The 22,799-nt window shown below is 35.7% G+C and overlaps 2 protein-coding genes across 2 annotated transcripts; both read left to right on the top strand.

Annotated features, from left to right (window-relative positions):
• The first annotated feature begins 386 nt into the window (after positions 1-386).
• CARD16 (caspase recruitment domain family member 16) lies at positions 387-4,456 on the top strand. The gene is made up of 3 exons (XM_070272729.1): positions 387-413; positions 870-1,136; positions 4,276-4,456. The coding sequence occupies exons 1-3, from the start codon at positions 407-409 to the stop codon at positions 4,323-4,325; spliced, it is 324 nt and encodes a 107-aa protein (XP_070128830.1). The 5' UTR covers positions 387-406; the 3' UTR covers positions 4,326-4,456.
• On the top strand, positions 4,328-21,169 carry LOC100069322 (caspase-4-like; the record flags this gene model as incomplete). Its single annotated transcript, XM_023644223.2, has 6 exons — positions 4,328-4,387; positions 5,351-5,524; positions 10,367-10,601; positions 11,740-11,883; positions 13,352-13,458; positions 20,947-21,169. Coding segments are annotated over 6 exons (819 nt in total), but the record flags the coding sequence as incomplete, so codon positions are not given.
• Positions 21,170-22,799: the final 1,630 nt, after the last annotated feature.

Raw genomic sequence — 22,799 nt, 5'->3', positions numbered from 1 at the left:
CCTAGAAGAAAACATAAGGAAAAACCTCATTGACATTAGTCTTAGCAATGACTTTTTGGATATGACACCAAAAGCACAAGCAACAAAGGCATAAATAATTGAGTAATACTCCATCAAACTAAAAAGCTTCTTCACAGCAAAGGAAAGAATCGCAAAATTTAAAAGGCAACCTATAGAATACTACTTGATTCTTTCATAAGAAGAAGTCCGGAGAGGTAAAAAACAGAGTCTCATTTAAAAATATAAAAAGGCATAGATATACACAGCCATCCACATGAGCAATGCAATAGCTATGTCACAAGATCCTTGGAAACATTCCTTGCCCAACAGGAAGATCTTGATCACTTAGAGTATTTTTTTTTTCTTTACTTTTATCCTGCATCGTAAGAAGAGCACCACAGAGGTCATGGCTGGTAAAGTTTTTGTTTTGTTTTCTTTGTTTGTTTTTTCATCAGATTGTGTCTTTCGGAGGGAATATTTAGGGGACAGTATTGACTTCAAGTTTTTCTGCTGGACTCGGTATAGTTTGTGGGGGATCACCATGGGCTGTTGTCCCTAATAGGAGACTAAAAATGATGTAATTGTGACCGTGGAGCTCCTTGGGCTCCTGGTAACCCACCAAAGCAGAAGAAGGAGAATAGTTTGGATAAGTACAGTCTTATTTTAACTTAGCTGGGTTAGAATTCTGGGAGTGGGCATCCATGGGCTTAGAACGAATGGAAGAGATCTTAGCTATAGTAAATTAGTCATTCCTTGGGACATCTAACTAATACAGAAAGAATCTAGAAAAAAGAATCCTGGGTATTGAGGTGACACACTGATATTTCGTAAGATATTTATAAGTCTCAATGTTTCCGTACTGCCAACAGATAAGAGACTAAAGGAAAAAAGGAAAATATTTGTTAACTCAGTATCGGAGGACACAGTTGACAACTTGCTGGATGACTTACTAAGTGAAAAGGTGCTGAACCAAGAGGAGATTGAAATAGTGAAAAAGACAAATGTTACAACTATAGCCAAGGCCCGTGACTTGATCGACTTTGTGATCTGCAAAGGGTCCCGTGTCAGCCAAATATTTATTGACTATATCTGCAAGAGAGATTCCACCCTTGCTTACAAGTTGGAATTTTCTTCAGGTAAGATTCCTTGATTCTGTTTAAGGGATGTCTCAACTTGCCCTTGTATCTTGTTACTGAATTTCTGCCTTCTTATTCACTTGTTAGATCAGAGATGACTCATCAGCTCTTAACCTCATAGCTACTCACCATCAGGATAGCAATCATGTGCCACAGATCATACTAAACTGCTCTCTCTGTTCTCTTTTCCTTTGTCCCTGCAAAATGCTCCCAGTTTTCTGCTTCATGTTTGTACTACATGTTACTCTTTGTTTGAAGTATCATTATATTAGAGGGTAGTAATTCGATCCTATGGAAATAACTTGAAAGACTTTATTCTAATCTTCCCAAAGAAATGAAAGACAAAGACCTTTACTTTGTCATTGACAGTAGGCTTTTGTGGGTCATGAAGGCACCTGAAGAGAAATTGGATGCACTTTCCTCTCCTCTTCTCTCTACTTATTAGATTTAGACATGTTTTTAAGCCATTTCTCTGGCAACGTCTCCCCACCTGCCAAAATTTATAACTCAAGTTTTTCAATAATGATGTAACTAACATGCCATTTCTTCTGCATGAGTGGTGTCATTATTTTCCCTATTTTTTGTTTTTACAATTAGAAATCTTTCTCCTAGTCTTCACTGTGCCAAATCCAAATGCTTTTGCCTCATGAAAGAAACTAAATACTAGTGCCAACAGTCAGGGTAGTAGGGTCCAAAATAGAGTACTCAATAAAATGTCTTTCCATAACTTGAAACACTTTGCCCTCCCATTTTCATGAGGCCAAAGCCCACAATTCTTAACTTGGCACACATTCTACCTCTCCAGGCTCAGCTTGTATCCCACTTTGCACAACTGTCCATGTTCTATCTAATAAAACATAGTCTCACTTCAAGGGCCTTGTACTAAATTGATACTAGGACCTAGATGTCCTTCGACGTACCTTACCAGTGAGACACTCAGTTTGTGAAAAAATTTAGCTCAAAATTTAGCCTGAATTTCTTGAACTGACCAGTTCATTCATTCATTTTTCTCAACAAAAACTTCTGAGTAACTACTGCCAATGACTCTTTTTGACCTTGGGCATATGTAACTTTAAAATAAGACTCACATGTATTTGAGACTGTAGTGGGGAAGGGGTGACAATTAGAAGTAAAAAATAAGTAAAATTTTTGTAGATATTTATAGAGCTATAAAGAAAACTGAAATATGATAATGAGATAGCTTAGCATAGAAAATGACTGGAAGGTTACCTGGATTAGGTGGTCAGTTAAGGTCATGCTTATTACATGAATGACAAAAGCCAGTCTAGGTCCAGGGCAAGAAAACCACAAAAAGAGGGGATAGTAAGTGCTGGTAGAATGGATCTGGGGGATGAAATAGGTAGAGGATTAGGAAAATAGTGGAATCAAGGAACAACCTCTAGGTTTTCAGCTTGGTCAAATGAATGGATAGTGGTGTCATTTGTTAAGAAGCAGAAATGTGAGAAAAAGTTAATTAAGATGGTTGAGGCTATCAGGAGTTTGGATGCACTAATCTTGAGATGCTTATTATATCCAAGAGTAGATGGTAAGCAGAAAGTTGATTACATAAGTCTGGACCTCAGAAGAACTGGAGACATTAAGTTGGGAGCTATCTGTTTAGCATCATGGAACTGAATGAGGTCACACTGAGATAGAAAGCAAAAAAGAGGCCTATAACAAAGCACCAGGATGATTTCAGTAATCCCAGGAATCAAAGATAGCACTAAAATCTAGACTGAAACAACTCACCACAGTCTGCAGGAGCAATGGCAGCCAGGAGACATTGCTATTTTTTGATTTAATGTGAGCCATATATGTGTACATAATACCTAATTCTGATTCCATTGTTTTCTGAGTCCACATTATTTTTGTAGTAGCTAGACAGTAATAATGATAACACTTCTATAAAGCTTAACATATGCAAGCGCTATTCTAAGTACTTCTTGTATATTAGCTTACTGAATCCTCACAAAAATCTAAGGAGGTAGGTACTATTTTTGTCCTGACTTTCAGTCAAGGAAACTGAAGAACAGAGACATTAAGTAATCTATGTTCATATGGCTGCCAGGTAGCAGAAGGAAGATTCAAGTCTCTTTCCAAAATCCATCTTTGTGACTATTAAGTGGTAGCGACTCTTGAACAAGAAGGTCTTTCTATTCAGTGATGCTAAACTGATAAACTGGACATCTATGGGAATCCTGTTATTTGTGACTCTGCACCAAGCACACTGTTAATTTTGATTATTTTCTTACTCCACTCAATGTTTATAGTAATTAAAGGAAAAAGACCCCTTTGTCCAGTCTTTTTTCCTTCTTAGGGAGTCATTTTTGGCTTTTTGGTATCATTTCCCCAAAAGTAAACTAAAGACTAGTCAGAGGAGAAACGCCCATCAAGATTCTCCCGTCTGAATCTGCCCTCCTGATGGTCCTCAACACACTTGCTCCAGGACACTGACCTCTGCTCTGAGCTCTGGGTCTTCAGCAAGGACAGCTAACAATCCTCACCACTCCCAAGCACCACAGCAGGCCTCATGCTGCCCTGTTACTCAGCCACTCCACAACATCAACAACAAATAAAACATCTCCTCCATTGTTCAACTGAAGCAAGAACCCAGATTTTAAAAATAACCTTATGTAGAAATCAAGGAGAAACAAGAGTCAAATGTCTGTATCTATGTATAATGTGGGAAGAGAGGGAGGTACTTATACAAAACAAAAATCACTTCTAGGTATTCTCAGGGACTCGCCAGACAATCTTTCTAAATAAGAGACTAGATTTAAACGAGATTCTTAGTGAGTTCCAAGAATTGAGGCAGATCAATAGAATCTTGTTAGACCTCTTTCCTTCTAGTCTTCCCCAAAGAGTCACAGGCATGCATTTCTGCATCTTGGTACATCTCGGAACTAGATAACTTTCGCCACAAAGGGGCTGTCTGTCTGACCTGGCCACAATTCATCTATGTTGGACAAAACTATAACTCTTATAAGCTAAGATGTCTTCTTACAAAATTTTCTTCTATCCTTCGAGAGAATGAGTGCCCTTCTCTGTAATGGTTTCTAGGGTGATGTAAGGTATAGGGCCCAACAAAAGAGCCAGTATACCAGGTATCACAATTCTAATTGTTCCATGTCTTTTAAAGCCTTTCCAGAAACTCTTTCTAGACAGAGTCAGCATCCACAGAACCCATAGGCAAACTCAAGCTTTGTCCTCGTGAAAAATTCCTGGAAATATGCAAAACGGAGGCTGGAATGGTGAGGTACTCAACGAATGGAATGGGGAAGTAAAAAGAAGTGGAGTTTCCCTAGATATAAAATATGCAGCTGTCCTGAGAGTGATAAATCTTTTTTAGTGATGCTGTCTTGAAGCACTATAAGGGTTAAAAGATAATTGTAGGTAAGTATTTTATTCTAGTAGGAAAATTAGATATGCAATAATGAAATAATAATGCTGCAATGCATTATATATAAATGATAAAATATATATATATATTTATATGTGGATGTTATAAAAAGTAATGTCCCTTATAGGGACATAAAGATTAGTTACCATCAACCTGGACTGAAGTAGGTGGAAAATATCCTGAATGTTAAGAAGACTTGAGATGGATCTTGAGTATTACATGAGGTTTGCCTAAATGAAGGAGAGTGGAGAGGAAAGAGAGAAAATACGCTAACGCCCTCCACAAAACCGTTGAATAAAAGTTCCACATCTGTTCTTGTTCACCACTCTGGGGTTTTGCTTTCCTTTTTTTTTTGATGAGGAAGATTGGCCCTAAGCTAACATCTCTTGCCAATCTTCTTCTTTTTGCTTGAGGAAGACTGCCCCTAAGCCAACATCTGTGCCAACCTTCCTCTATTTTGTATGTGGGATGCCACCACAGCTTGGCTTGATGAGTGGTGTGCAGGCCCACTCCCAAGATCCGAACCTGCAAACCCCAGGCCACCAAGGCAGAGCGAACCCAACAACTACGCCACTGGGCTGGCCCCAGGTTTTGCTCTTTTAATCATATGTTGGGTTAGAGCCCATTCCCCATTCCTTTTGCTTGCTTTCAGAAACTCCTTCTACTGTCCATTAGCAGGAGAGTATAAAGAAACAGTTCTGGCAAAAGTTAGCAGCCAAACAAATAGCTGTCATATCCTTGAGAGTGTAACTCTGACTATGCTGTGGATATGCAAGAAGAAATGCCAGGCATCTAACTTGCCTTTGTTCTACAGATTTATCCAATAAGAAAGAAGGGGGACCGCACTCGTCTAGCCCTCATCATCTGTAACACAGATTTTGACCACTTCCCAAGGCGTAATGGGTGCAACCATGACATTATTGGGATGAAGGGGCTGCTTGAGGACCTGGACTACAGTGTGCATGTGGAAGAGAACCTCACAGCCACGGTAAGAGTCCCTCCTCTCTACAGTATATATAAACCTACATTACCATGTACCTCTAATGACTAACCAGCTTTGTAATTTGGGGCTATTTATTTAATTTATCTAGAAGCCACCTTTTAAAACTTTCAAATGGAAAATGAAAGCTAGTATCTATAATCATCTATACTTCCTTTGAGCAGTGTATATGTACATTACATGTATATGTATATATATACATGTGTATGTTTGCATGTGTATATATATTTCAGCCACAGTGTTGCCATTACTGTTTTAGCCATTTTATTATTATTAAAACAAAAGCCCCTCACTTTACTTTACTTAGGAATCACACACACACACACACATACATGTACACACACACACATGCACAAACTTTTTGTTCCAGAATGTGGTGGTGTGGTGACAGCTGGAGAAGGGGTTCACCCGGAAGTCATTGTAGTCATAGAGGACACAGCCACTGAGAGAACTGTGGCAACACTGGGGTATGTGGGTATGTGGAGAAGTAGAACATCCTAACTCCTCTCTTCTAATGCTCTCTGATTTCTTTCAATCTTCTGCTAGTGCCTTCTATTAGCCAAACACAATTTGAAGCTTGTTAACAGGAGAGCCCAACAGGTGTGATTCATAGAGCCACAAAACAGGGATGATAAGAGCAGGGAATGAATCTAGGGATTGGAAGTAAAAAATAACAAGCACAGGAGAGTGATGTCAGTGAATATAGAGGAGTAGGAAATGCCAAGAATCCATCTCTCTCTCTTCCTGGAGAACAACTGTACTGACAGAAACAGTCTAAATTGACTGTTTTCAAATTCCCAAGTTTATTTGAACACTTGCAGTTTCTAGAGAACAGCTCAGCTGGTAAATTGCAGTTAATTTCAGTCAATTTCAGCTGTAAGCACAGTGGTTCCTACACATCCATCACCCCCAAGTCCTGTGGCAGGCAGCTGTGGGGACAGCAACCTGCATTTATGGTGTCACTTGATGGATCCAGAGTGGACAATAAGGACTTTGGCCTTCAAATATCAGGGTTCTGTATTCTGATGGTGTCATATCCTTGAGAGCTGTTTTGGATTACTGAAGGGTGGGCACAGAAACTGGATGCCGTTGTTTCCGTCCCCATGGACTGAAGTGGCTTCCAGGAGATTTAAAGTAGGTGCGCTAGGTATTTTTGGACATTCAAAAACAACCACAAATGCTGGAGAACTTAGAAACCTGTGCTCAGGTTCACAAAAACCTGAGAAGACCAAGCTTTCACCTTAGGCTAATCTTTGGTACAGAGATACACTAAAACAATGATAACAACAACAGCAATTGCAAACCTTGGAACAAGGTGAGAAAGTGACTTCCAGAGTTATAACATTATAAAACTCCAATATCCAGTTTTTAACAAAAAATCACAAGGCATATGAAGAAATGGGAAAGCACAGGTCATTTAAAGGGAGAAAAATGAATGGAAAGAAATTATCCCTGAGGGAGCCCAGGTGGCAGATTTATTAGATAAGACTTAAAACAACTGTCTTAAAAATGCCCAAAAAGCTAAAGGAAGACATAAGCAAAGACAGGAATAAGATATATTAACAAAACGAGAATGTCAATAAAGAAAAACAATGAAATGGAAGCAAAAAGAAATTCTGGAACTGAAAAGTATAACTGAGCAGGATAGAAAAGCAAGAAAGAATAGCGATGAAACCAAAACTTGGTTCTTTGAAAAGATCGACAAAGTTGACAAAATTCTGGCTAAACTGACAAAGAAAAAGAAATAAAGAAGATGCAAATAAATAAAGTAAAAATGACTTTAGAGATATTAGTTCTGTTCCTACAGGGATAAAAAAGGATTATAAGGGAGTATTATGAACAATTGTACACCAACAAATTAGATAACATGGGTGAAATAGACAAATTCTTAGAAACACACAAACTAATAAGACTAAATCATAAAGATACACAAATTCAGAATAAATTTGGAATAGTAAAGAGATTGAATTAGTAAGGAGATTGAATTAGGGCAAAGAAAAGTCCTGGACCAGAGGTCTTCATTGGTGAATTCCACCGAACATTTGAAGAATTAACACTAATCTTTCTCAAACTCTTTGAAAAAGTTGAAGAGGAAGGAACACTTCCTAATGTATTCTGTAGGGCCAGAATTGCACTGATACTAAAGTTAGACAAAGGCATTATAAAATAGAAAATTGCAGAGCAATATCCCTTGTGAATATAGATGTAAAAATCCTCAACAAAATATTATTAAATGGAATCCAACAGAATATTAAAAGGATATTTACCCTGGTCAAGTGGGATTTGTCCCAAGAATGTAAGAGTGATTCAACTTAAGAAAATCAATCAATGTATTACATCATATTAATAGAATTGAATGAAGCAGTAAAAAGACATGATAATCTTAGTTGGTACAGAAAATGACATATGACAAGGTCAAACATTCTTTCATAATGAGAACTCCCAGAAAACTAGAAATAAAGAGAAAATTCCTTAGAATGATGAAAGCTATTTATGAAAAACCCACAGCTAACATTACACTCAATAGTGCAAGACTGAAAGCTTTCCCACTGAGATGAGGAACAATACAAGGGTACCCACTTTCACTGCTACTATTCAATATTGTAATAGAAGTTCTAGCCAGACCTGTTGGACAACAAAAATGGATAAAAGACATCTAAATTGTAAATAGAGGGGTAAAATTATCTCCATTCACGGGTGACATATCCTATATATAGAAAATATTAGAGAATTACAAGAAATCTGCTAGAACAAATAAATGAATTTAGCAAAGTTTCAGGGTACAAGATCAATATAGAAAAATTTGTCTTGTTTCTATACACCAGCAATAAACATATGAAAAGAAAATTAGAAAAGCAATTTCATTTACAATAGCACCTAAAATTATTAAATACTTAGGAATAAATCTAACAAAGAAGTTAAAAGACTTATATACTAAAAACTACAAAGTGTTGCTGAAAGAAGTTAAGGAAGATCTAAATAAGTGGCAACTCAACCTATTTTCATGACTTACTATTGTTAAGATGCTGATGTTCCCCAAAGAGATGCAACATAATTCCTATAAGAATTCCATAGGCCTTTGTTGTTTTAGAAACGGAAAAGCCAATCCTCAGATTCATATGGAATTGCAATGGGCCCCAATAGTCAAAGCCATCTTAGAAAAGAAAAATAAGATAGAAGGACTCATACCTCCCAACTTTGAAATATACTATAAAACTACAGTAGTTAGAACAATGTGGTACTGGCATGAGGACAGACATATAGATGAATGGAATAGAATGGAGTAGCCAGAAATAAACCCTCATTTGTATGGTTAATTGTTTTTTGACAAGGATGTCAAGGCTATTCAAAGGGGAAAAGACAGTCTTTCAACAAATGGTGCTGGGAAAACTGGATATCCACATGCAAAAGAATAAACTTGGACCCTTGCCTTACACCATGTGTAAAACTAACTCAAAATGAATCAAAGATATAAACTTAAAAGCTAAAACTATAAAACTATTAGAAGAAAACTTTGGAGAAAATCTTCATAACATTGGATTTGGAAACAACTTCATGGATGTCATCAAAAGAATAGTCAATAGTTGAAAAAAATAGATAAACTTGACTTTATCAAAATTAAGAACTTTTATGCTTTGAAGAAAACAATCAATAAAGTGAAAAGACAATCTAAAGGATGGTAGAAAATGATTGCAAATCTTATATCTGATAAAGGACTAATATTTCTAATAGATATAAGACTTTCAAAGCTCAACAACAACAATGGAATATAAACAACCCAGCTCAAAAGTGGGCAAAGGATTTGAATAGTTATTTCTCCAAAGAAGATATACAAAAGGTCAATAAGCACATAGAAAGATGCTCAGTATTATTAGTTACTAGGGAAGTTCAAATCAAAAGAACAATAAGACACCACTTCACACCTACTAGGTAGGCTACTAGAAAGAAACATACATATGAAAAATAAAAAGTATTGGCAAACGTGTGGGGAAATTGGAACCCTGTGCATTGCTGGTGGGAATGTAAAATGGTGCAGCCAGTGTAGAAAACAGTTTGGCTGTTTCTAAAAATGTTATACTACTATACAACCCACCAGTTCCACTGCTAGGTATATATCCAAAAGAATTGAAAGGGATTTGAAAAGATATTTGTACACCAATGTTCATGGCAGCATTATTCACAATAGCTAAAAAGTGGAAACAATTAAAGTGTCTATCAACAAAGGAATGGATAAACAAAATATCGTATATACATACATAAAATGGAATATTATTCAGCCATAAAGTGGAATGAAATTTTGATATATGCTAGGACATGAATGGGTTTTGAAAATATTATGTTTAATGAAATGTCAGAAAAAGAACGACAACTATTGTATGATTCCACTTACATGATGTAGCTAGAATATGCAAATTCATAGAGAAAGAAAGTAGGATAGAGTTTACCAAGGGTTAGGAGAAGGGGATAGGAGGAGTTATTGTTTAATGGATACAGAGGTTTTGTTGGGGATGATGAAAAAGTTTGGGTATAGATAGTGGTGATGTATATAGAACACTTTAAATGTATTTAATGCCACTGAATTGTACAGTTATGAATGGTTACAATGATAAATATTATGTATATTGTGAAATACTTGTCAGAATTATTGCAGTAATTATGACATTAACAGAAGCCACAACAAAATAACAATGGCCATTTCTGAGAACATTCTATATATTGGACACTGTAAAGTGCCAGGCACTTTCCATCTATTCTTTGTATTGCTCAAAGCATCACTGGTAGAAAAGGTTGGTATCATGATCTGGTGTTTAAAGATTTACTCTCTTTCAGGCCATGAAGTTGGTGCTAAGGACATTTGCCACCCGCCCAGAGCATGAGTCCTCAGATAGCACATTCTTGGTGTTCATGTCTCATGGCATCCTGGATAGAATCTGTGGGACTATGCACAGTGATGAAAAGCCAGATGTGCTATCTTATGACACCATATTCCAGATTTTCAACAATCGAAACTGCTCCTATCTTAAGGATAAACCCAAGGTCATCATCATCCAGGCCTGCAGAGGTGGTAAGTTCTGATGGGGTGCAAGGGACAAGGAGATGCGTGTCATGTAAGGTTGTACTATGTGTTTTATATCTAGTGAAAATGACTTTGTGCCTCACTTTAGTGCAATTATACCGAATAAATGTCTTTGGAAAAAATAGTTAGGGGTGATAATAGAGAAATTGGTATACAAGTTAAATATAATTGCCATCTACTCTCAGTGAACCATAGCAAGTGATGATGATATTGTTAACTCTAAATAAACTTTACATAGAATTATTAAAGTGGTGGCATGAAATGACTTTAATTTCAACATTTGCTTATCAAAATTTTATGATCTTTGACCCAAGAAGTGTTTCACATGATAGTGAGGGATCAAAATTTAATACAATGCTAAGTAAGTGAAAGAAGCCAGACCTCAAAGTCTACAGATTATATGATTCCATTTGCATGGCATTAGGAAAAATGTAAAAGTAAGGGGACAAAATCATGTCAATGAATGACAGGGGCAATCCTTCCAGAGAATGGAAGGATTATTCTGTATCTTGATTGCACTGGTAGTTACATGATCATATATATTTATCAAAACTAGTTAAACTCTACACCTAAAAAGAGTGAATTTTACTGTATGTAAATTATACCTCAATAAACCAAAACCAAATTATTATGGCATTGCTTTCTCCCATAAATATTTTACTTCAAACTTTAACATAATTATATCCCTCAGGGGATGGCTTAGAAGGTAGAAGCAGCAATGGGAAAGGAATGAGAATGAAAAGACTGTTTTTGAATCTTGCATCTGTTGTTGAATAGAGCAAATACTCCCTTCCTTGACTTTGCACTGGGTTAACTTACTATCATTAAACCTCAAACTGCTCACTTCACTTAGGAATAGTCAATAGTAGTTTTTAGCACCATTAATGCTTCTGAATAATAGGTACCTTCCAGCTTCAGAAGGGAGTTGCTATTCATTTACATCCTGTTAGATGTGAATAAAGTTGTAAGCCTTTACTCTGTATGCATGTGTGTGTGTGCGTGTGTGTGGACGTGCATGCAGTGAATTGGCACACCTTCGTGAAAGAATATCCTGTTTATTTAGCTGTCAAAGGATTGGTAAAATAGGTTCAGCAGTGAATAACATAACAAGTCAGTGTTTCTTCAGCAAACAGTGGAGAACTGTGGGTCAGTGACTTTCCAGCAGCCTCAGCAGACAGCTCTGCACAGTCTCCAGAGGATGTACAGGATGATGGTGTTCGCAAGGCCCACGTGGAGAAAGATTTCGTTGCTTTCTGCTCCTCAACCCCACGTATGTGTCTTTCATTTGTAGGCAAGGATTTGCGGAGATGAGGCTTGCCTACCTGCATGATTTGGCCCATGATCCCAGGAAAGAACACAGGCTAAACGTCTTTGGAAGGCATTTTTAAAGGAATAGAGAGCTCATCCAAGTTTCTGCAGCTTTGTTTTATAGCTTCTTTATAGTCACCCAATCTCCTCCTACCTTTCCATCCACTCAGGTGCCAGTGTGCCATGGCCTGTGAGTAAGGGGTCAGCCAGTAAGCACACAGCAGGATTGGTTTAGTGAGTCTACTGTGTGTCACAGCATTGTTACTGCTGAGATTTTAAAAAGAAAAAGGGGACATGAGCTCCTTTGCAGAAAGTATATTTTCTAGTTTGGAAAATAAGAAATATAAATATGAAATATTGTTAAAAGATTATCCAATAATCAATAGCACTTGGTAAAGCGAGATTACAATGTAGGGGTAGTAAAGAGTTTTCGAGAATCTATTCCAAAACCCACCATGTTTAAGGTGATATAACTTGAAAAAGAAGATAGTATAATAGGGAGAATAGTACTATCTAGCCCGGACAAAAGTAGACAGAATTTCTAAAATGCTCAAGCAAAAGCTTATTCTTACTTAATATGTATTATTTATTTTACTTTTTATATATGTATATATATATTCTTATTTAATCTTTAGCACATCTGTGTCAGGTAAACACTATTATCTCACTCACAGAGATAAGGAAACTAAAGCTTACAATAATCATATAAATTGCCTGAATAAACACTGGTAGTATTTTGCCAGATATGAATCGAAGTCAGCTTGATTCTGAAGTTTAGGTTATTTTGGCTAAACCAACAAAAACAATAGAAAGCCTATATTATGTAGAATCTTGAACCATTCCAAAGTCAGAAACATGTAGACTTTTGTGCCCAGAAATGGGCTGCTAAAAGACCAGAACATAACAGCCTTAGCAAAAGCAGTCTCTCGGTGATTCATCTAGGAATTGAACCAACCACTGTTAACTCAGAGAGAACACCTTCAGGGTTACCTGCTGGCTGTCCTGTTATCTAAAGAGGCCATCAATGTTGTGGTATTGAAGCATCTTCTGAGCCAGACAGACATGGGTTCAATAACTGTTCCATCAATTTGTAGCTGTTCCACCTTGAGAAAATTTTCCAGATTAAGTGAGAGAACATTTGCTAGAAAATGTGATAGTATCAATTTAAACATATCTATTTTAGATTTTGAACCATAGAACTGTGATTCTAGAACTCTATTCCCTGATCTGTGGTGCTATAACTTTTACATGATGTCTTTTATGCTTCTCTCTAAATCCACCATGTTACTTTGTATTTAAAGCTAAGTACAGAGATCTCAGTCTTTATTTTTCCTACTTGCTTAAGTCTGTTTAGAAATATTTACAATCTATGACTTTTCTGAAAGGATGAAGGCTGTAACTCAAGATTTATCATTTCCTTTTATGCACAGATAATGTTTCTTGGAGAAGTGCACATGGTTCTCTCTTCATTACACAACTCATAAATTATGTTCAAAAATATTCTTGGTGCTGTCACCTAACAGAAATATTTATGAGGGTAAGTAACACATTGTATGTTATGCTATTTATTCATTCATACAAGCCAAAGCAAATGTGTATGATAACCCACCTGCATATTTTACACAAATGGTAGAATATTATTCACACTGAGGCACACCTTGCTTTTTAATTATTTCCAAAGTACTAGGCTCTGGTAGGTAAAGAAAGTTAATACATGTTGCATCTCTGTATTCAAAATATTAATTTGGGAGATAAGGAAGAGATAGCGAGAAATACAGAGTGCAGAATATTTGAAGAGAAAATTATAATCTGTGGAGATGATGTAGTATGGAATAATATTTACTTAAATATTTGGAATCACAGAAAATATTGTGGTATAAAAATTTATTTTTGATAAATATTTTTGATTTCCTTTGTAAATAAGAACTAAGGCTTCCTGATGCAGATAAAAACAGTAAAAAAAGAACAGACAGAGTCTCTTATGTCATAGCTAATATTCTAGTAGGAGATATAGGTAGTAAAGATCACATTATTCAAAAATATGTCATTTCCAATTTTTAGGGAAATGAACAACAGAGTTTTGTGAGAGAGAATAAGGGAAAAGTTCTATGTTAGATATGGCTATCAGTAAAGTATAAGGTTAGTGGAATAGGGCAATTTGTGTGCATTTTTGACTGGCATAAAAAGTATTCACTGGTCAATAAAAAGTGTTTAATGGAAGAGAGATGGGAGGGAGTGGGTAATGAGTGAAAAAAGAATCTGAGGTAAGGTCTTAAGGAACAAGAATTTGGGATGGAATTCTCAGAGGACTGAGAGGAACAAGTCTTGATGAGGATTAGAGAGAATCTCCTAGGTTAGGGTCTCCAGTGCATAAACCCTGAGGTGAAAACTTGTGGTTGAAATCCAGGGGTCAGAGACGCCTGCTTCTAGCCAAGATGGCCTAGCAGAGACTAGATTTACGCTTATGTCTAAAACAAACAAACCAAGAAAAAAACCAAGACAGACAAAATATATGAAGCAATAGTTTTCAAAACCCTGGACATTAGGCAATGAAGGACATTGATCCTGAGAAATGAGAAACAAACAAGTCTGAGCCCTGCGATGACCTCAGCTTATGATTTTGAGAGAGTTTTCAGGCCACAGTACAGAGAGGCAGAATCCAGTGGACTCCTCAAGTTGAGGAGGCAGAACTGACGATCCTGAAAGAGTGAAGTGGTCAGAGTTCATGGAACAGAATGTCAAAGAGGAGAAAGCTACAGAGAGAGAGAACTCTGGAGACCTTCAGAGGGTCCCCATCAAGAATTTAGTAGAGAACTGTTCAGCGTCTGTGAGGAAACTACTGAATTAGAGGAAAGACTACCCTAAGGGGTTAGAAGGAGAAACAGTATGGTGCACATAGACCCAGGAATAGTGTCTACTGCCACCAGCCAGACTGGAAAAGTCTCATAATTTGCCTGCAGAGTACTCAGAAGGGTCTTGCCTAAGTTGTGGGGAATAAGGAACCTTGAAATAAACAATTTGCTAGTCCTTTCCAATAGATCTAAAAGCAAGACTCAAAAAGATCAAACTGCTCCCAAGTAACTTAATGCATCCAAGAACAAAGCACAAAAATACATACAAAAATATCCAGAACTTGAAAATATAAAATTCAAAATATATAATATCCAATAAAAATACAAGGGATGCAAAGAATCAGGAAAATAAAACCCACAATTGGCAGAATAATCAATCAATCAAAACTTATCTGTAACTGGCATAGATGTTAGGATTAAGCAAAAAGGACAATAAACAGTTATTGTAACAGTATTCCATACATTCAAATAGATAAGTAGAGTCATGGAAGATGTAAAAAGATGTAAATTGCATTTTGACATATGAAAACTAGAATACGTGAGCTGGAAAATATACTGGATGAAATTAAAGCAGATTAGATATTGTAGAAGAAAAAAATAATGATTTTGAAGAAACTGTACAAGATGAAGCACAGAGAGCAACAACAAAAATACAACAAAAAAAATAAAATCACCAGTGAGCTGTGAGACAAATTTAAAAGGCCTAACACATGTAAGTGGTGTCCTGCAGGGAAAGAAACAAAATAACATTTGAAGAAATAGCAGCCAAAATGTTTCCAAATGTATTAAAAACTATAAACCCACAGATTCAAAAAGGGCAACAAACAGGAAGTATGAAAAAAGCTTAAAAAATACATTAAGGCCCATCTTGGTCTAATTTCTCTAAACTGTTGATAAAAAGATAATCCTAAAAGTAAAGAGAAAAAAGAGACATACTACATACAGTAAAGTATGGCAAGAAACAAAGTAAATAATGGTAGCAGATTAATTATCAGAAACAATTCATGCTAGAAAACAATAGTGAAAGACAAAAAAAAAGGTGATTCTAAAATTCTAAGTTCAGAAAAACATAAAAAATATATATACACTTTTGCTGAGGAAGATTCGCCCTCAGCTAACATCTGCTGCTAATCTCCCTTTTCTTTTTACTTGAGGAAAATTAGCCCTGAGCTAACATCTGTGCTGATCTTCCCCTATTTTGCATGTGGGCCATCACCCCAGCATGACTGCTGAGTGCTGTAGGTCTGTGCATGGGATCCAAACCTGTGAACCCATGCTGCCAAAGCAGAGAGAACCGAACTTAGCCACTATACCACAGGGCCAACCCCATAAAAATATTTTTTAAAAACAAAGATAAAGTAGCGACATTTTCAGCCATACAAAGCTGAAATATTCTATCACTGGCAAACCAGCGCTATAAGAAACGTTAACGAAAGTCAGTTACACAGAAGGAAAAAGGTAACATATGGAAATATAGATCTACGGGGAGGAATGGAAGTATTGGGAACGGTAAGCACATGCACAAATATACATATTTGTTTTCCTTTTAAAGACACTCTTTAAAGCAAAATTGATGGTGTAACAAAAATAACACAAGGTGAGACTGTGATAAGTGAAAGTTTTATACTATAAAACCTGAATTAACTACTAAAAGAACAAAATAAGGAATTATAGCTAATAAGCCAACAAAAGACATAAAGCAAAGTCATAACAATACTTAATCCAAGGGAAAGCAGAAAAACTGGAAGGGAAAAAAAGAACAAATACAAATTTTAAAAATTAGTGAGGTGAAAGATTTAAACTTAACTTTATAAATAATCACATTAAATGTAAATGATATCAATACATAAATCAAATGTTAGACATTGTGAGATTGCATTAAAAAAACAAGACTTGCTCTCTATATCAAACACACTTTACATATAATGAGACAAATCTTTTAAATGTAAAATGATAGAAAAAGTGTATACCACACTAACACTAATCAACAATAAACTAGAATAGGTTATTAGAGTCGGATAAAATAAATGTCATATCAGAGAATATTAGGAGGAATAAAACTGTGTATAAGGATTATGGGATCAACTAATGGGAAGGACATAAAAATTCGAAATATTTAGGCACTTAACAGCAATTTTAATATGTAGGAACCAAAAATGGATAGAACTGCAGAGAGAAATAGACAAATCCATGGCTAGAGTCAGGGATTTCATTACCACTCTCTCAATATTTGATAGAACAAGGGCACAAAAAATGAAAGACAGAGAAGATATGAACAGCATAACTAAACAACTTGAGCCAATGGTGTGTATACAGCACTCCAATCGACAATAGTAGAATACATAATCTTTCCAAGTGCACATGAAATATTTACCAAAATAAAACATATTTTGGACCACAAAACAAGTTTTAATAAGTTTAAAATGATTTCAGTCATACAGAGTATGTTCCAGCCAAAATGGAATCAAATTAGAAATCAATAATAAGAAAGTCTATAGAAAATCCAAATATTTAATAATCTACTTCTAAAAAACACATGGATCAAAGGAGAAATTAAAATGGAAATTAGAAATCAATTTTAACTGAATGCCAATTAAATACAACACTTCAAAAACTATGAGATGCTACTAAAGAACTATTTAGGAAGAATTTTAACCCCAAATGATGAAATTAGTAAACAAGAAATGTCTCAAATCGATGACTTCATTTTCCGTCTTACAACACTAGAAAAAGAAGAGCAAATGAAAAGAAGAATAAGAAAAAAAGGAAATAACAGAGGTAAGAATGGAGATTAATAAACTGGAAAATATAGAAACAGTAGAGAAAATAAGTGGAATCAAAAGATTATTCTTCTAGAAAATTAACAAAATTGATAGAAGTAAACAGACAATAAGAAAAAAAGTGGTGAAAACTATTATCAAGAATGAACAAGAAAAGCTGACATCATTATGATTCTACAGATAGTAAAAAGATAAGGGAATATAACGAATAACATTATGCAAATAATTGCTACAACTTATATGAAATGGATACATTCCTTGAAATACACAAACTATGAAATCTCAGTCAAGAATGAGCAAATAACCAGAACAGCCCTATATAAATTAGACAGATAAAACTTGTACTTGAAAACATTCCCACAAGGAAAACTCCAGGCCCAGACGGCTTCAGTTGTGAATTCTACCAAACATTTAAAGAAGATATAATATCAATTCTATACACATTCATCCAGATAATTAAGAAGTAGGAAATATTTCAAAAACGGTTTTAAGGGACCAGCATTTTGCTGCTAACAATACTAGATAAAGACATTATAAGAGTGGGAAAATACAAATATTCCTCCTGCATGTAGATACAAAATTCCTAACAAAATTTTAGCAGGCAAATCTAACAATATATAAAAAGCAAAATACCTCATGACCAGGTATGGTTTATCCCAGGAACGTAAGGTTGACATAACATTTGAAAAATTAATCACTATAATTCCTTATTTTCATAAATGAAAGAGAGAAAGAAACAAAAGAGAAAGAGAGAGAGAAAAATAAAGAAAGATAAGAAAGAAAAAAAGAAAATCCACATGACCATTTCAATAGACACAGAACAAACATTTGACAAAATCCAAATTCCCTTTGTTATAAAAGACTCTCAGATACCTGGAAGGAGAACTTTCTTGTAGTGATGAAGAATATCTATGAAAACACTACAACTAATATGATATTTAATGACAGAAGACTGAATAATTACCCCCTAGGATTGGAAATGAGACATCTCTATGCCTAAGTCTCTATTGTAAAAATGGGAATAAGGGTAGCATCTTTCTGGTAGGACTGAGATATGGATTTAATGAAATATTGCGCACTAATGCCCCGGTAGAGGTTCTGGCACACAGCAAGTCTTCAAGCACTGAAAGCTGGTGACTGTCTGCGCAATGGTAGGGAGGTGGGTTACACAGGAAAAACTTGAAGAAAGAAATAGAGATAAAGAAAATAAAGGAAAATGTTAATAATTTGAGCTGACCATACTATTGTTCATTTTACTGCTTTTTTCAAATTTTCTGTATGATTAGAAAAATATTTACAATAAAAGTTTTGGGAAAAAAAATTCGCGTCCAGAAATAGACTCAAGCATGCATGGACAACTAACTTTTGGCAAAATTATGAAAGCAATTCAGCGGTGAAGAGAGTGTTTTTAACAAATGGTACAAGGACAATTGGATATCCATATGTAAAAATAGTGAACACCTATTCACTCAAGAACCATATGCAAAAATTAACCCCAAATGTACCTGAGACCTAAATATAAAACCTACAATTATAAATCTCCTAGAATGAAAATTAGGAGAGAATTTTTTGTGACCTTGGGTTATGCACTTATTAGCCATGAAGCCAAAAGCATGATCCATTAAAAAATGATAAATTTGACATAAAAAATAAGGTTGTCTCTTCTTCTAAAGACATATTTAGGAAATTAAAGAGACAATACAGATTGGAAGAAAGTGTCTGATTTTTTTTCATAATATAAAAATAACTTTTATTCATGACATGTAAAGCTTTATAATATATAAAACTTTTATTCATAATATATAAAAAACAAAGAAGTCTCAATACTCAAATATGGGAAAAATAAAACTAAAACAATCACAAAAAATTTGAACAGACATTTCACACACACACACAAACTCATGGCAAAGTAGTACATGTAAAGATGTTCATAAGTCATGAGGAAAAAGCAAATTAAAACTGAAATGATTAATAATGAACACCTTTTAGAATGGATAAAATTAAAAAGACTGAGCACACTAAAAGTTGGGATGTTTAGGGGGGAACTGAAACACTCATACAGTGCTAGTGAGAATGTGAAATAACCCATCCACTTTGGAAAATACTTCAAAAGGCTCTTCAATAGATAATCACACACCCACCACATGATGCAACTATTCCTGTTCTAGATATTTACCCCAGAGAAATGAAAGTATGTGGTCATAAAAATACTTTAACATGAGTATTCATAACAACTATATTTGTAATAGCTCAAAACTGGAAACCAACTAAATGGAACAATTAAAAGGACAAATAATGGTGTAACCATAGAGTGGAACATTGCTCAGCCATAAAAAGGAATCAACTATTGGTGCATATAACTTCATGGGTAAATCTCAACATAATTAGGCTGAATGAAAAAGGCGAGATTAAAAAACTATACCTAATGAATGATTTTGTTTATATGAAATTCTAGAAAATACAATGTCACCTGTATTGACATAAGCACATCATTATTTGCTTGGGAATTGGGGGGACAGTTTGGAAAGGAGAAATTACAAAAGGTTGTGAGAAAACTTCTGAAGATGATAGACATGTTTATTACATTAATTGTGACGATGTTTTACCAGTATACGTATATGTCAAAACTTATGAAATTGTTCACTTTGAATATGTGCAGTTTATGTCAATTTTACTTCAATAAAGCTCTTCTTTTTCAAATCTGGAGATCAGAAATAGAGTTAATGGAATAATTGAGGTTGATGGATGTTGAATTTGTTGTCATAATAAACTACCACAGACTTAGTGGCTTAAATAATAGAAATGGATTTCTCACAGCTCCGGAGGCTGGAAGTCTAAGATCAAGGTGTCAGGAGGGTGGTTTCTTCTGAGGCCTTTCTCCTTGGCTTTCAGTTGGCCTCCTTCTCACTGTGTCCTCACATGAGCTTTTCTCCGTGCACTCACGTTCCTGATGTCTCTCCTTGTGCCCAAACACGCACCAGTCAGACTGGATTAGGGTGCCCTCTAATTGCCTCATTTTAACCTACCCACCTTTTGAAAGGCCCTATGTCCAAATATATCCACAATCTGAGGTACTAGGGTTAGTGGCTTCGATGCACCAGTGTACAGATTTTGGGGGAACATAATTCAGCCCATAACACTGGGGTCTTGAACTCAGTGGGAATTTATTTGAAGGTAGGGTTTAGGCTCTGACTTAGGGTATCAAGTTACAGATGTCAGTCAGGAATTGTCAGCATAATTAAGGGCTTGATCACTTTTTAGGTTGTTATAGCTATTCTTCTCTCACTTATCTACAAAAGTCCTCAGTCCTGATCATCCTCATGTTGGCCAATGGTGCGATGGGCTCTATTTCTGAACAAGGGGCGGGACTCAAAACTTTCTTTTTATTTTCAGGTTCAACGATCATTTGAAGAACCAGGTGTTAAAACCCAGATGCCTTCACTTGAAAGACAAACAATGACCAGACATTTTTACCTCTTTCCAGGCAATTAAAATTAATAAGTACCTACAGATGATGTTAGCAAATCAAGAAATCGACAATACCAGGGGACAGAGTGGGGTAATAGTTTGTGCTCAAATGGACTACACAATATTTTCTATTTATTGTTTTATTCTTGCCTTGTTCTAATATCCATCAAAAAGAAAATTTTGTCTTTTGGCCATGGACTAGTAACTGATATTATCATTATCTTTCTGCCATAAATATTTCAAAAAGTACGCAAAGAATTTGGTACAGCTATTTTCATATATTGGACAACAGGAAGTACAGGAGTGCTTTTACTAAGAGAAGAGAAACAAATAAGGTAAACCCTAAAATTATGCCTCTGCCATTCATGGTTTTATGCCAAAACAAAATTTCTGGTATACAGTGCAGGAAGGGATAACAAGCAAAGTGTGGCAGTCTCACTGAGACAGGAAACAGAGATCAGAATTCAGGGATGTTGAGGCAGCTGAAATGTGAAGGATTGAATTCCGGAGGTGAGGGAGATATACAGAGAAAGCACTCCAAATAGCTATAGAGTGGTCCTCTTGAGTCATTCGCTGAATATTTAATTCTCCAATGAGAGGGGTTTGCCAATCTCTTTTTCAAGAGTTCATAATCTCTTCTTCGCTCTGGTGTCTGTCTGCAGTACTGCAGGTTCGGTGGTGCTGCAACAAACAACCCGAGTTCTCCTTTCTTTTCAGTGGCCCTAAAGCATTCCAAGTTTGCTGCTTCCCTGTCAGTGCTCTGAATCAGGTGAGACAGAAACCCCTACCTTGAACAACTCCCAAAAAGCCATGATATTAGATGTACATTCCGCTCTTCTCTTTCCCTCCTGAGAAAGAAGCTGTAAGTTGGGTGTTTTCTGCCTATCATGCTGAGTTGTGCCAGTTTGGGGAAATGGCTATCACACTGAAATGCAGCAGCTTTCCTTACTTGTTTCAATGCAGTTGTTCTCAGCTTTGTGCTTCCCTGGGATTTTATGACTTTTTAACTGGTTTCTGGAGATCTCAGAAAGGCTTTGTGGTATCAATAGCTGTCGTTGACTACAGTAGAAGATGCACTTTAAGGTAAATTGGGTCCTAATGTACCGCTAGTATTATGGTGATGATTACATTTAACTGATTTTGTTTTCTTGTGTTCTCCTGATATCAGTTTTTTTAAAAAACATCAAAGCAAGGATGTTTTCTGTAATGAAAAGGGCAATACTTTCAAATAGTTATTTATTCATTCATACTCATGTGACAAGCCCACACACATTGTTATCTAGCAGTGGGAATGATCAGATCCTGATTCAGCAAAGATTGCCAACCACTGAGGAACCAGGTCTTTGATCAATGGAATGCATAAATATCTTAACTCTGATCTGAAATCATCATGAGGTATCCAAGGATATATCTAATATTGACAGTGGTTTGATAACTTCCCTATTCAAATTCGTTCTTCTACTGCGTACCACAGGCAGTTGAAATCTTACTTCATGCACTAACTTACTGTTCAGATACTTCTTCAATTTCTCACACTAACAGCCAACACTCTCTGTGGTCAAAATCTTTTTGAATATGCACAACGGTTTCAGTCAACAATTCCTGTATTCATATCAATAATAGTCATTGTATCTTGGAAACGTTCATACATTTTATTTAATTTTTAGTCACCAACACCCTTAAAATTTATGCTCTGAAAATAACTCAGTATCATAATTACTAAGACACCTAATTTTTGACTCCTAGTATCTGTCATCAATCACTCAATCACAGAAATT

The sequence above is a fragment of the Equus caballus genome, chromosome 7 (genome assembly GCF_041296265.1).
Source record: "Equus caballus isolate H_3958 breed thoroughbred chromosome 7, TB-T2T, whole genome shotgun sequence".
Lineage (NCBI taxonomy): Eukaryota > Metazoa > Chordata > Mammalia > Perissodactyla > Equidae > Equus > Equus caballus.
The sequence above is the reverse complement of the archived record's forward strand: the minus strand, read 5'-3'. Positions and strand labels throughout refer to the sequence as shown.

Excerpts from the sequence above, each read along its gene's own strand:
- CARD16 (XM_070272729.1), top strand. Across the intron at positions 1,137-4,275 it reads CAAGTTGGAATTTTCTTCAG|CCTTTCCAGAAACTCTTTCT; the intron begins GTAAGATTCCTT and ends TGTCTTTTAAAG.